We start from the raw sequence: 13,775 nt of genomic DNA on the forward strand, positions 1-13,775 counted from the left end.
GTTTTTGAAGACCCAGAATTTCTGAGCAGCTCAAATCATTTCTCTATTCGAACAGTGCTGAACATTTTGAAAGGAAGGTGCAGAAAAGGACTGACAGGGACATTGCCGGGACCTAGATGGCTTGAGTTGTAAGAGATTCTAGAATGGGACTAATTTTTCCCTGGAGCGAAGGAGGTTGAGGTCCTGATGCAGGGTCTCAGCCCGAAACACTATTTATTCCACTCCATACCGTAGATGCTGCAGGACCTGCTAAATTCCTCCAAATTTTGTGTGTTGCTGAGGACCTTCAAGGTTTATAAAATCATGAGCATCAGAGATAGGGTGGATAGTCACATTTTTTCCCCAGCATACAGTAATCTAAACTAGAGGGCACTGCATTAAGCTGAGAGAGGAAAGACTCAGAGGGGACCCAACAGACACATTGTTCCAGAGAAGGGGATGGATATATGAAACAAGATAGAGATGGGTACAATTCCAATGTCTAAAAGATATTTGGACAGGTACATGGATAGAGAAGGTTTAGAGAGGGATATGGGTAAAACACAGGTAAATGGCACGATCAGACTGAAGGGCCTATTTCCAGACAGACTTCTCTTTGAAAGCACAGCTATTTTTATTCCACTTCACAGGAGTCAGTGGCAGAGAAGTTGCCAGCAAAATCAGGTTCATTGCCAGTTTTGGGGCACTACAGAATAAGACATAAAAAATTACGAATAATATAAATAAATAGCGTGAAAGAGGAATCTGATGGCGGAAGGGAAGAAGCTGTTGAGTGTGGGCCTTCAGTCTCCTGTACTTCCTGGATAATGGTAATAAGAGGGTATATCCCAGATGCTGAGCGTCCTTTATGATAGATGCCATTAATAAATGACAATAACATTCTCAAGTGTCAGAAAAGAGGCAGATATTCTTGAGATGCTGTGTAGGGTCCAAGAAGCTACATCTGGAGTTCGTCAGAAACCCTGCTCCAACTCATAGACTTGTTCCTTACACTAAGTTGGCTTCCGCCTGTGTCCCAAATTCACAGCTCCCTCCTGATGAAAGCCCTCACTTCACACCCCCCACCACCCCACTCCACATGGAGAGAGGAGCTTCCCTCCTCAATACTCACAGCAAACATGGCCGGGCCGTACTGAAAGGTGTTGGGGAGTCCGGGCATCCCGGCGTAGTATGGCAGACTGGTGTAGCTGTAGCCAGGAGGCAAGGCCGGGTTGAGGAACGTCTGCTGGGTGGTGTGGTGGGTCTGTGTTTGGTTTTGCTGAGGCTGCGCCAGGCTGGTGGCTGGAGCCGGAGAGGAGGCATCTCCTCGCCCGAACTTGGTGAGATCTCCTGCAGAGGAGACATGTTAGACACCACTTTAACCCCTGCCAATACATGTCAAAAATGCACCACAGACCTCCCCATCATGTTTGAACAGCCAGTTAATTCCAGCAGGAAAATTATACACGGACGGCAAAGACTTACGGGGAGTACACTGGAAAGTAGGAAGTGTAGACCAGTCGACCCCTTAAGTCTGATCCACCATTCAATACAACCATGGCCATTCTATGCAAATCTCTACCCATCTGTAGCACTTCCCCATCACCTTCAATTCCTCTATCTTTGTCTCCATGGGTGGCACGAATGGAGTTTTGATGTGTGGCATTACCAACCAATGTATGTCATGATGACTGGCATCAGTACCATCAGTCATTTAGTTCTGAAGGTGCAGAGTTCTTTGGCACAGGAATGGTGGTGGTTGATTTGACAGCAGCCTGGCTGAGGGAAGTCTTGGAGCAGTCTGTGAAAAATACCAGTGAGCTGGTATGCACACTCCCTGATTGTGCACACCAGCCTGAGATGCAGTCTGGCCTGGCTGCCTTATGGGGTCAACTCTCTGCAGAGCTGTCTATTCATAAGGGTCATGGACTTACCTGTCCCACTCTCAACAGGGAGACAACTTATCATCCATGCCAGGACCACCAGATTCAAAAAAAAGTTACTTTCCCCCAGCAGGAAGGCTGATCAGCACCTCCTCCCACTAAACAAACTCATCACATTTCCCACCAGCACTATTTTATCATTTCCTATCAGTAACCTCACGTACAGACACTCCTCCATAGGGCGTCACTTTATTGACTTACAATCAATGTATATAAGCCATCTTGTGTATTTATATCATTGTTCTTTATCTTACTGTGTTTTTTTCTGTGCTGACAGGATTTGGAATAACAATTATTTCACTCTCCTTATACTCCTGTATTGGAAATTGACATTAAACGATCTTGAATCAAGACCATAAAATTTAGCCCACTGAATGTCCTCTGCCATTTAAAAGTTAAAAAAAAACCTCTACCCTGGTACATGTGACAATCAATGCCACACCTAAGAGGAAACCTACAAGGGTGAATGGACAAGCTCCACGTAAAGACAACCTGAGTCGCAACATGGACAAGGCAAAAGAGATGACTGTGGACTTCAGGAAGGCTCAGGTCAACCGCTCTCCATTGCGCCTCAATGGCTCTGCCGTGGAGAGAGTGAAGAGCACATAACGATCTAAAATGGACCTACAACAGCTCCTCAGCAGTCATGGGGGCACAGCAGGATCTACACTTTCTGAGGAGATTGAAGTGTGCAAAGCTCCTCGCCTCCATCCTGGCAACTGTCTACAAGAGCGTCATTGAGACTCTCCAGTCTGGCTGTGGTATGGAAGCTATACTGAACTCTCGAAAAGGACAGTAAAAACTGCCGAGTGGATCACCAGGATCACCCTCTCCTCTATTTGTGACATTTACCAGGAGCACTGCAGGCGAAGGGCCCACAGCACTTTGATGATCTCTATCACCCACCACGCAATCTCTTTGACCCACTAGCTTCAGGACGGAGGTACAGAAGCATCAGGGCTAGGACTGCGAGACTGAGTAACAGCGCCTTCCTTCAGTCTGTGAGACTAAGGACTACCCTGCCACCATCGAGATCCCGTCACTAGGACGGCGAGCTGTTTACAGTTTACCTGTGCTGTCCTTTAACACATGCATTTTGAATTGTAGTTGTTTAGCTTATTTACATGATAATATTCTGGTTTATGGACTGCGTGTGATATCTGTTGTGTGGGTGTACCGTGGTCTGGAAGAATGCTGTTTTGTTTGGTTGTATATATGTATGGTCAGATGACATTAAAGGTCAGGATCAAACCTGGAACCTGAGGTTGTACAGTAGTGGCTGAACCAGTTGAACCATTGCACTGGCTGAACAAGGGGGTTGGCTGCCATGCGGAGAGATGAACAGACAGCAAGCCAGACTGGGCCTGGGATGCATAACTCCAGCCAGACAGCACAGAGAATCAAGAGAATGGAGTCCTGGGAGACAAATCTTCCCTTCTCCTCGCCTGCCTATCGGCCTCCCTCTGCTTTCCCTTTCTCCTATGGTCCACACTCTTCTCTCCTTTTACCATTCCCACCTATCACCGCCCAGCTGTTTACTTCACCCTACCTCCCCAACCCACCCACCTGCCCCCTTAGCTGGTCTCACCTATCATCTCCCATCTTCTACTCCATCCCCTCATCCAACCTTAATTCTGGTTTCTGCCCCTTTCCATTCCACCCAAAACTTTAACCGTTTGCTTTCTTACAAGATATGTTGAGCTTCTCCAGCATGTGTGTGTGTTACTCTGGGGAAGAAACCTGTTGCTAAACCAGAATGGGTGCCGATAGGAACTAAACTAACTGAATTAGATCCAAATGTGATAGGAAATCTTTTCAACAGATCAACTCCATCTCTCAGTTGTTGGGAGCTTACCAGAGTATGGGTTATTCGTCAAACTTGCTTCCCGTCCTGTAATTGGCGTGGTAGGAGTGGCAAATGGAATTCCGTAGTAATCCTGAAGGAGAGCAGACTATTAGAAAACTCGGGAACAAAGGAGACCACGGTGCTGCAGTAAATGAGACCCACCGATCTGACCCGGGAAGACCGAGTGATGAGAACCATAATTAGATTTATTATCATTGTCATGAAATATGCAGTTTTGTGGCAGCAGTACAGTGCAGGTATAACAAACAAGTACAAGTTATAATTTTTAAAAATTGTGTTCATGAAGACTACCTCACTACTTCTGAGTAATTGAGTGTATGTCTTCAGGCTCCTGTACTTGCTCTGTGATGGTAGTTTAAGAAGAGGGTGTGTCCTGGATGGCGAGGGTCCTTGATGATGGGTGTCGCCTTTTTGAATCACCACCTCTTGAAGATGTCCTGAGAGGTGGGGAGACAGTGCCCACGATGGAGCAGGCTCAGGCTATGTCTACACTATACTGGATAAATCCGTAACTGAAGTTTTTTCTCTTCGTTTTTATCCATGTCCACACTGAAACGGCGTTTTCGTCCCCCGAAAATGGAGATTTTCAGAAACGCTCTCCAGAGTGTGTAATTTTGAAAGCGCCGGATTGGGCAGAGGTAGATGGGGTAACCGGAGAAATCTAAAAACGCTGTCATGATGTGCTGGAACAGATGGTGGCAGCAGCACGGAGTTTCATTGATTTCATGAACACAATAGAATGCCGCTGCAGCAGAAACTGAAATAGTAAACTGCTTCCTCTTCGGTTGTCTTCTGTAGATGTGCCCAGGAGAAGATGCACCCAAGTATCCGTTTTAATGTGGACAGAGGTATTTTTAAAAACGCCTAGTGTGGACGTCTAACGTTTTTATGCGAAACCGGCGTTTTCAAAATTATCCGGTCTAGTGTGGACGTAGTCTCAGTCTACAACCTCCCGCAGTCCTTTCTGACCCTCCTTACCAGATGGTGATGGTGACACAAACAGCCAGAAATCTCAGCACTATGTATCCATAGAAATTTGCTAGTCTTTAATAACACACCAAATCTCCTCAAAGTCCTACTGAAGTGTAGCCATTGGCATGCCTTCATCAATGCGTTGGGCCCAGAACAGGTCCCTGGAGATCACAAGGACTAGACTCTGGGTGTCAGGGTGGAGGCAGTACAGATGGTCTGCTGAGGGATAGATTTGGTAATGGACATAGCAGCCATGTCCAAAAGACATTTTGGGCAGGCATTGTGGGCACCATGGTGGACTGAAAGGCCCGTTTCTCTGCTGTACTCGTAGGGGCCTCTGCTGGCCGGGGTCAACCACAGATGCTGCGTCCTAGCTATCGACACTGTTGATACACAAGCCAGGGCAGTACGATACGGAGAGCTGTTGCCCATGCAGCAGCCCCCACGCCCCCCTACGCTGCTGATGAATACAAAGGAATGGCAGAGACTGATAGTTTGGCACCAGTGGCATTGCAGGAGTTGCCAGTTAGCATTGAACTCAACGTAGGACTGCCTAAAGGACTCCAGCTCTGGACTTTTCCTCAGGTTTCCTCCTGAATGGGCATTGCAGCAGACTAATGCAAGTTTGAGATCAGTTTTTCTTCTCTTAGATGAGCTGTCAACCATGGCCAGTGATACTACCTAATCAGAGAAACTAGTTCTAAGGAGCCAATAACCTGCCTTACCCCTTCTCTAGTCAGAAGAAATAGTTCCGCTGGGTTTAGTAACTAAGCCACATGCGAAGGCCAGGAGCGGGACTTGGCTGTCAGAGGCTATTTGAGATGCATGCCATTAGGTGCACTTAATAGGTAGTGGGAGCTTATCCCCATTACTTCCCTGGCTACGACAACATTAAGGTGCTGTACTGTTCTTTGTTCTAAGCACACCAGCTGCAGGCACCTCCCCCCACCCCACTACTATCCAGTCTTCAGTGGTTATCATCCTTGCTCTGTATAACCTGCAAACAGAGTAGCATTTCACCTGTGCGGCTCCAGGACAGGGGCTCAAACAATGGCCGTGGCAGGATTGAGGTCAATTTTAAATTGTACTCATTTTTAGCTGTGGTCACAAGATAACCAAGGCTGAACTTTCTGTGCAGTAACAGTTTTAATGCCCAGCAAATATGAGCAAACTAATGGTTTCCACATTGGAAGAATTTTTTGGGGGGTTAATAATTAATAAACTACAAGTGTGAAAAGAGAAAACTTTGAAACACTCAACGGGACAGGAAGCATCACTGCATATCTGTCTGTGAAAAGAGTGGAAGATGGGGGGGGGGGGGGAAGAGGTGGATAGGTCAAGGGGAGTGTGCTCTCATCAACCCATTTAACTGAGTCTTGCCCTTTTACAGATGTTCCCTCTTTTACCCCTTTCTCAGTTATGAGGACTCAAAATGTTAATTCTCTCTCCATAGATGCTGCACACAAAGCTGAGAGTTTCCAGTGTACCCTGCAGGAATAGAGAAAAATAAAACACTACTTACCAAGGGAAATCTTGTTTGTAGCATCTGCAAATCATCATAGCCGTACACCTGAGGCTGAAGCAAAGAGGACATTTATTTGAGATACAGCATGGTAACAGAATTTCTTGCCCAGTGAGGACGTGGCACCTACTTACAGCCACGTGACCAATTAACCTACTACCCGTACGACTTTGGAGATGATTCCACTACCTATGGACTCTCCTTCAAGGTCTCTGTACTCAATATTTATGTCTTATGCCTAATGACTTATTTATCTAACATGTTTTCCTTGTTGTGTATTTGCATAATGGTTGTTTGTCCGTCTTTGGGTGTAGTTTTTTATTGATTCTATTGTATCTCTTTGAATTTACAGCAAATGCCTGCAAGAAAATTAATCTCAGGGTAGCATATGACAAACGTTATTTAGAATTTTGATCTTTTCTGTGGGTGGAAACTGGAGCACTCGGAGCTTGTCTGAGAGCAAACTGTGTATGCCAGTGGCAGAATGTTTGCATCTCACTGGTGACCCGGTGGCTTGACCAGGCACTCTGATTCCACACAAACTTCCCGAAGGGAATCACTGATGTGTGTCAGATGGTAATCCATGAATGTGATTGGGGTTCAATTGGTACGAGATCTACTCCCCAAAGCAGATCAATGCCCCTGCCTACTTTACAAGTGGAAATCTGCCTGTCCCTCGACTACCCCACAACCAAGAGGCTGTGACTGCTGTAGGCAGACAGGGTTTTGGGACAAAGAGCAAAGGTACGCATGCACCCTGACCCATCAGAGGGGATAACTTCATTCAACTCAATGCTGAAATAATCTATAGACCTATGGATTCCCTTTCAAGGGCTCTTCATCTCATGCTCTTGATATTTATTGGTTATTTATTATGTTGCTTTTGTCTTTTTGTATTTACACCTTGGCTGTTTATTTGTCTTTATTATGTGTGGATATTTATGTTGTGTTTCTTTGTATTTACCATGAACACCCACAAGAAAGTAAATGATGTTAATGTACTTTGGACAAGCACAAGCTGAAATGGGAACTATCTTTTCTTTCAGTTAGTCCTGACGAAGGGTCTCGGCCCGAAATGTCAACTGTACTTCTTCCTATAGATGCTGCCTGGCCTGCTGCGTTCCACCAGCAGTTTTGTGTGTTGCTCAAATGGGAACTGTTTGCTGGTCTTTATGGATCCAACGCCATCACCTGAAAACTCGACATCTATCTCGGACCACATTCCACTCCAATGTTATACAAGTTAACGCATTGCTACATTGATAAGTGAGCTACAGACTCACTTCCAAGGTCTCTACAACTTATATCATCAGCATTATTTATTTATTTTATTTGCAAAATGTGTCTTTTGTACATTGATGGTAAATCTTTGTTTATGTAGTTTCCCATAAATTCTACTGTATTTATTTCCCTGTAAATGCCTTGAGATGAATCTCAAGGCAGTATAAGGCTATGAGGCTTGTCAGCTTTGGTTGGCAGCTCACCTAGAATGAAAACTGTTCTCAAACCTCTGTTGCCTTGCTGCTAACTCACCCACGGGGAAGGCTTCAGGAGTAAATCCAGGAGCAATCTGGAGCTGGTGCCGAAGGTAGTCCTACATTGAGCCCAACACTGACTAGTGAATCCCATGGAGCTGCTGGTGCCAAACTGTATCGGTCTCTGCCATTGCTTTGGATTCATCAGCTGTGTGGAGAGGAGGAGCCTTCTGCATGGGCAATAGTTTGCTCTCCAATATTGTACTGATAGGCTAGAGTACTGTGGCATGTAACATGGACAGCTAGGATGCAACAAGTTGGTCGACCCCAAACAATGGAGGGCCCTCATATGACAATGCCCTACTTTGACAATGTATAATATGCTAATTTAAGTTGTCATGTTTGTAATGTACTCTGCTGCTGCAAAAAGCTAATTTTCATTGCATTTATGCCCTAGGTGTGTATGCCTATGACAATAAACTTAAATTGGACTTTGACTGACTTCAGAAAGGGTTACAGCATGGATCTGCACTCACCTGCCACTATATTAGGTACATCTGCTCATCAATGTAAATATCTGATTAGCCCATCATATGGCACCAACTCAATGTATGAAAGCATGAAGACATGGTCAAGTTGTTGCTTAGACTAAACATCAGAATGGGGAGAAATGTAATCTACGTGACTGTGGAATGGTTGTTGGTGCCAGATGGGGTGGTTTGAGTATCTCAGAAACTGTTGATCTCCTGAGATTTTCATATACGAGAAACAAAAAAAAATTGTTAATGAGAGAGGTCAGAGAATGGGCAGACTGGTTCAAGCTGACAGGAAGGCGACAGTAACTCAAATAACATGTTACAACAGTGATGCGCAGAGGAGCATCTCTGAACCTCGAGGTGGACGGGCTAGAGCAGCAGAAGACAATGAACATACAGAAATACACTAGGTAGTCATTTTACAGTTAGAGGGGGCAGCTAATGTAGTGGTCATTGTGTGTACTGAGCCCTGGTGTGACTATCTGGAAAGGACAAACCGGTGACAGATTGATTCTTGAGAGTATCTTATAAAGAGGTAGTCAGAAAACTGCAGGTTGAAAGAATATGATCTGATTGGGACATACAAAATCTTAAGGAGCTCACAGGGTAGATGCAGGGATGATGTTTCTCCTGGAGAGGGTGTCTAGAATCAGGGGTCAGTCATACCAAAATGGTAGTTGAGTCTTGTAGCACAGAAATAGACCCTTTGGCCCACTGGTTCATGCTGACCAAAATTCTATCATGACCAATCCCACTTACTTATGTTTGGCTCCAATCCTTTACTACCTTTGAACTAGTCTAAATGCCCACACCCAGAGGTTGGTGAACCTTTACAAATCTCTAGCTGCTGGTGGGGGGGGGGGGGGTGCTGTGATACGTAGAGATTTCTGCATCAAGGGAATGTGAGGGAACAGGGCATCTTGGTGAAGGGTACAGGAGGAAGGAAGGGCCTACTCCTGATTTTGTTTCTTGTGCTTTTATCAGGAAGACTCTTCAAGTATTGCAAAACAAGTCCTGGTTTCGAGAACTTAACTGGCAAAATCTCAATATCCTTATCCACACTCAGTGGCCACTTTATTTGTTACTTCCTCTACATAATAAAATGGCCAGTGAGTGTATGCTCGTGGTCTTCTGCTGCTATAACCCATCTATTTCGAGGTTTGACCTGTTGTGCATTCAAAGATGCTTTTCTGCACACCACTGTTGTAACGCAGGGTTATCTGAGTTACTGTCACCTTCAGGTCAGCTCCAGTCTGGCCATTCTCCTCTGACCTCTCCCATTAACAAGGCATTTTCACCCACAGAATTGCTGCTCACTCCACCATTTTCTGCAAACTTTAGAAACTGTTGTGAATGAAAATCCCAAGAGATCAGCAGTTTGAGTCACTCAAACCACCCAGTCTGGCACCAACAATTGCTCCACAGTCAAAGTCAACTGGATCCCATTTCTTCCCTATTCTAAATGCTTGGTCGGAACAACAACTGAAGCTCTTAACCATGTCTGCATGCTTTAATGCACAGAGTTGCTGCCACATGATTGGTTGATTAGATATTTGCATTCGCGAGCAGGTGTACAGGTATACCCAATAAGTGGCTACTGAGTGCATGTTCCATGCTAGGCCCCCACCTATGCCCTGCATATCTGGGCTGTGATGCAGAGGAAACCAGATGAGATGGCTATTCCCACATTATCTTTACAGCCCTCGATGTTTTGAGGGCATCTGGCATAGGTGCAGGTGAAGACATTAAGAGCTAAACTGCATCCCCCGGTGTTCTAAGTAAATTTACTTTTAAAGAATGCATGTCACCATATACTACACAGATATATTTTCTTGCAGGCACTTACATGAAATAAAGAAATACAGTGTGTAGACAGGGTGAAAAGCAGACTGATGCATATTTGAAGGGAGAAAGAGAAAAGCTAATCAAGCAACTTGTATGCAAAGCATCTCACCTGATAGGCAGGCAGGAGACCAGGAGCCATAATGTATGGGTTTGGTAGCAAGGGCGGAACTCCTGGGGGAAGATTTGGAGGCGCCTTTCCTGGGAAAGACCAATAAATGTAGCGTTAAATAGCAACCAGTCACCACAGGATCAGATTCATTAAAAGATATTTTAAAAACCACAATGTAAAGATAACAGCAAGGGATCATCCATGGTGGATGCAGTTAAGATTCCTCAGTGGAACAATTGCTCAATGAGGCAACCCATGCCTTCAAGCAGTCACCAGAAGATGTACTGTACCTCAGTCAACCTCACTGGTCGGACCAGCCCTCTCAGAGCTCTTGCTCCTGCACCTTTGGCTTGAGCAATAAAGCAAATCTGCTGCCCTTTAGACAGAGGACACCTGCCAAGGAAATGCTATTTCCAAGGGTGATCTTCTAGAATGGACAGCAACACCAACACCAACTTGGACATTGGGAAAGGCAGAGAGATATAACAGTAGAAGAGGCACAGAGAAGAGAGAGAGGGAGGGGTAAAGGAGGCAAGAGAGGGGTGGTGGGTGGGGATGAGAATGGAAAGGGGGAGGGGGAAATGGTGGTGGGGGAGACAGGAGGGAAAGAACACCCCATGGTCTAATCTGGGTGAGTTTGTGCAGCTTCTCTGGCATTGTTACCTGACGTGGTGGCCACAGAGCTGCGTGAGGATACCGTCACTGTGGAGTTACTGACCAAACTAAGGCCTAGGCTGCTGCCACCTCCGAGGGTGTTGGAGACACTTGACGAGGGGGCCACTGACACTGTGCTTGCGGCCGTAGCAAAAGTGCTAGAGGGCGGGTGAAGGCTGGCATCGCTTTCCACACTTGTGTGCTGAGAGTGGGTGAGAAAAGCACATTCAAAAAGGAAAACAATTAGTCATGCTACGTTCTCATGACAAAGCCCGGTAACAATGCACGGCAGCGAACACAGTCCTCAACACCTTAGAATGTTCAGCCATTCCCAAAGTCCAATGCCAATCAAGACATAGGAGCAGAATTCGGCCACTCGGCCCATTGAGTCTACTCTGCTGTTCCATTTTTGCTGAATTATTTTTCCTTTAATCCCATTGTCCTGCCTTCTCTCTGCAACCTTTGATGCCCTTATTCATCTAAAATCTATCAACCTTTGCTTTAAATATACCCAATGACATGGCCTATACAGGTTGTCTGTGCCAATGAATTCCACAGATTCACCTTAACACAAAAATTGCTGGATGTCCTCAGTGGTTGAGACATAATTGGACAGTTGATGTTTCCCATTGAGACCTTTCATCAGGAAGGAAATATAGCCAGTATAAAAAGGTAGGGGGTGGAGCAAAAGATGGCAGGTGTGAGAAGGATCCAGGAAAAGGAACAGGTGATCAATAGTTAAATAATGCGATATTTATTTTTTAGTGATTTTGTGTGGAATAGGTCCTTCTGGCCCTTCGAGCTGCACTGTCCAGCAACCCCTGATTTAACCGTATCCTAATCACGGGACAATTTACACTGACCAATTAACCTATTAAGTGGTATGTCTTTGGAATGTGGGAGGGAACTGGAGCACCCGGACGAAACTCACGTATTCCAAAGGACATACAGACTGCTTGGAGATGACACTGGAATTGAACTCCAAACGCCCCAAGCTGTAATGGTATCTCCGTCTGCTGGGAAGTGTAGGTGGAAGTGACAAAGGGTGGGTGAGTGAGCAAATTCAGAAGCACACTAGGACCAAGGGGATTCCATTTCTAAGAGCCTGCCCAAGGTGCCTCGGGACCGAGGGTCCGTTTTACACGTATTGTGAATTTGCTGTGGTGTGTTAGTCAGGGCGCAACCAAACAGCATTTAACAATTATCGAATTAAAGTGGTTGGAAGTATTTGTAGTCCATTGCAGTGACAGGGTAACGGGGGTGGGGGTAACTAGAAAGGTTGATCAGATTAACTGCCAGGGAAAGAAACTTTTAAGATGCCATGAAGTTTTTGTTTTAATGGTCCCACAGCACTTTTCAGAAGGGAGCTTTTGGAAAAGGCAGTTTGCTGGGTGGCTTGCTTGCCCACTACTTTGTCCTGCAGTGATGGTAGACCTTATTAATGACCAATGACCTTATCAGTGGACCTGATGGCTCTCTGCAGTTTTTGCACAGTGCAAGAGGGTGCGGCACCAGTAATGGCTGATGTGAGGGTGCTCCTTATGATGGCAGTGTAGAATTGCACCAGTATGTTCTGAGAAAGATGGAATTTTACCAAGTGCTACAAGATATGGTTCTCAGAGGTATCCCTATACCACTTTCTTACAGCGAGAAATCAAGCTGCTAACGACACCATGGTGTCCAAGGTGTAATCTACTACCAGAATTACTGAGATTATGTTTTCCCCAAAATCAGAGGCTCCACTGAGACCAGTCTAGATTGTATGCACAGGAGGTCAGACTCCAGTGACTGTGGGGCTTGTTTGAGGGAGAAATAGTCTACGTACCTTTGCATTTCTCCAAACACACACATTTTCACTGAGCATTGCTGCTTTCTTTCACTGCCTACCCAGTCCCCTGCCTTCAGTAACTGCATGTGGTCACACAATCCCCAGTTTCATAACCTTTAATTTAAAGTTGTTTTTGTAGCTAAATTGACAAAAATGATGCAATGCAAGGAAGGAAGGAAGAATGCAACGGCATTTTGATTTTAGACAAAGTACATCATAATTTAAGATTGTTTAATGTCATTCCCGGTACACAGTATAAAGGAGACAAAGTAACTGTTACTCCTGATGCTCTGCAGCACAAAAACACAGTAATGCATACAAATATATAAGATAGCTTACATACACTGATTGTATGTCCATGAATTACACTAGGTACAGGAGTGTCTGTACATAAGGTGACTGACAGGAAATGATAAAACAGTGGTGGTTGGGGGTGTGGAGGGGTGAGTTAGTGGGCGGAGGTGATCAGCCTTACTCCTTATGGAAAGTAAGTGATTTTGAGTATGGTGGTCCTGGTGTGATGCTACATAGCCTCCTCTGGTGGGCAGGATCCTTCATAGTGATATTGGCCCCTTTTCCCGCACCTTTCTATATATATGACCGTATTTTGAGGTTACTATTCTAGCTTTCAAATCCCACCATCTCCTCATGCCTTCAGCTGCTTCATACCCCTCTCACTCTTTGGCCTCCTTCTAATTCTGTTGCTCATCCTTTGGTGGCGATACCTTCTGCTGTCTGGGCCTTCAGCTCTAAATTCACTCCTTAAACCTCTCCATTTTGCTCCCCTGCCTGCACCACACACATGTTTAAGGCTGAACTGCCCATCTGGCCACTGGATCATCACAAGAGGCATTAATTCCTGGAGCAAGGTTGTATCACGAGCGGTTATAGAAGTTGGGACAACACACTTTGGTGTTCATATGAATGAGGGACAATCTCACTGAATCATTTAGGGTTATGTCAGGGTACATATTTGGAGAGGTTCTGCCTGTGATAAAATCTCACATCAGCAGACACAGCTACAAGGTTGGTTTAAAACCGAGTG

General features: G+C 45.3%; 1 protein-coding gene across 6 annotated transcripts in view; it reads right to left on the reverse strand.

Annotated features, from left to right (window-relative positions):
• The window catches only part of ubap2l (ubiquitin associated protein 2-like), a 139,822-nt gene that overhangs the window by 13,650 nt on the left and 112,397 nt on the right, over window positions 1-13,775 (reverse strand). For all 6 annotated transcript variants that reach the window (XM_059980183.1, XM_059980187.1, XM_059980185.1 and 3 more), the window contains 5 exons: window positions 10,912-11,104; window positions 10,249-10,337; window positions 6,284-6,337; window positions 3,778-3,859; window positions 1,112-1,329 (listed from right to left, as the gene is read on the reverse strand). In XM_059980183.1, the coding sequence (XP_059836166.1) occupies window positions 1,112-1,329; window positions 3,778-3,859; window positions 6,284-6,337; window positions 10,249-10,337; window positions 10,912-11,104 (636 nt within the window). The remainder of the gene's footprint in view (window positions 1-1,111; window positions 1,330-3,777; window positions 3,860-6,283; window positions 6,338-10,248; window positions 10,338-10,911; window positions 11,105-13,775) is intronic.

Source organism: Hypanus sabinus, chromosome 9, assembly GCF_030144855.1.
Source record: "Hypanus sabinus isolate sHypSab1 chromosome 9, sHypSab1.hap1, whole genome shotgun sequence".
NCBI lineage: Eukaryota > Metazoa > Chordata > Chondrichthyes > Myliobatiformes > Dasyatidae > Hypanus > Hypanus sabinus.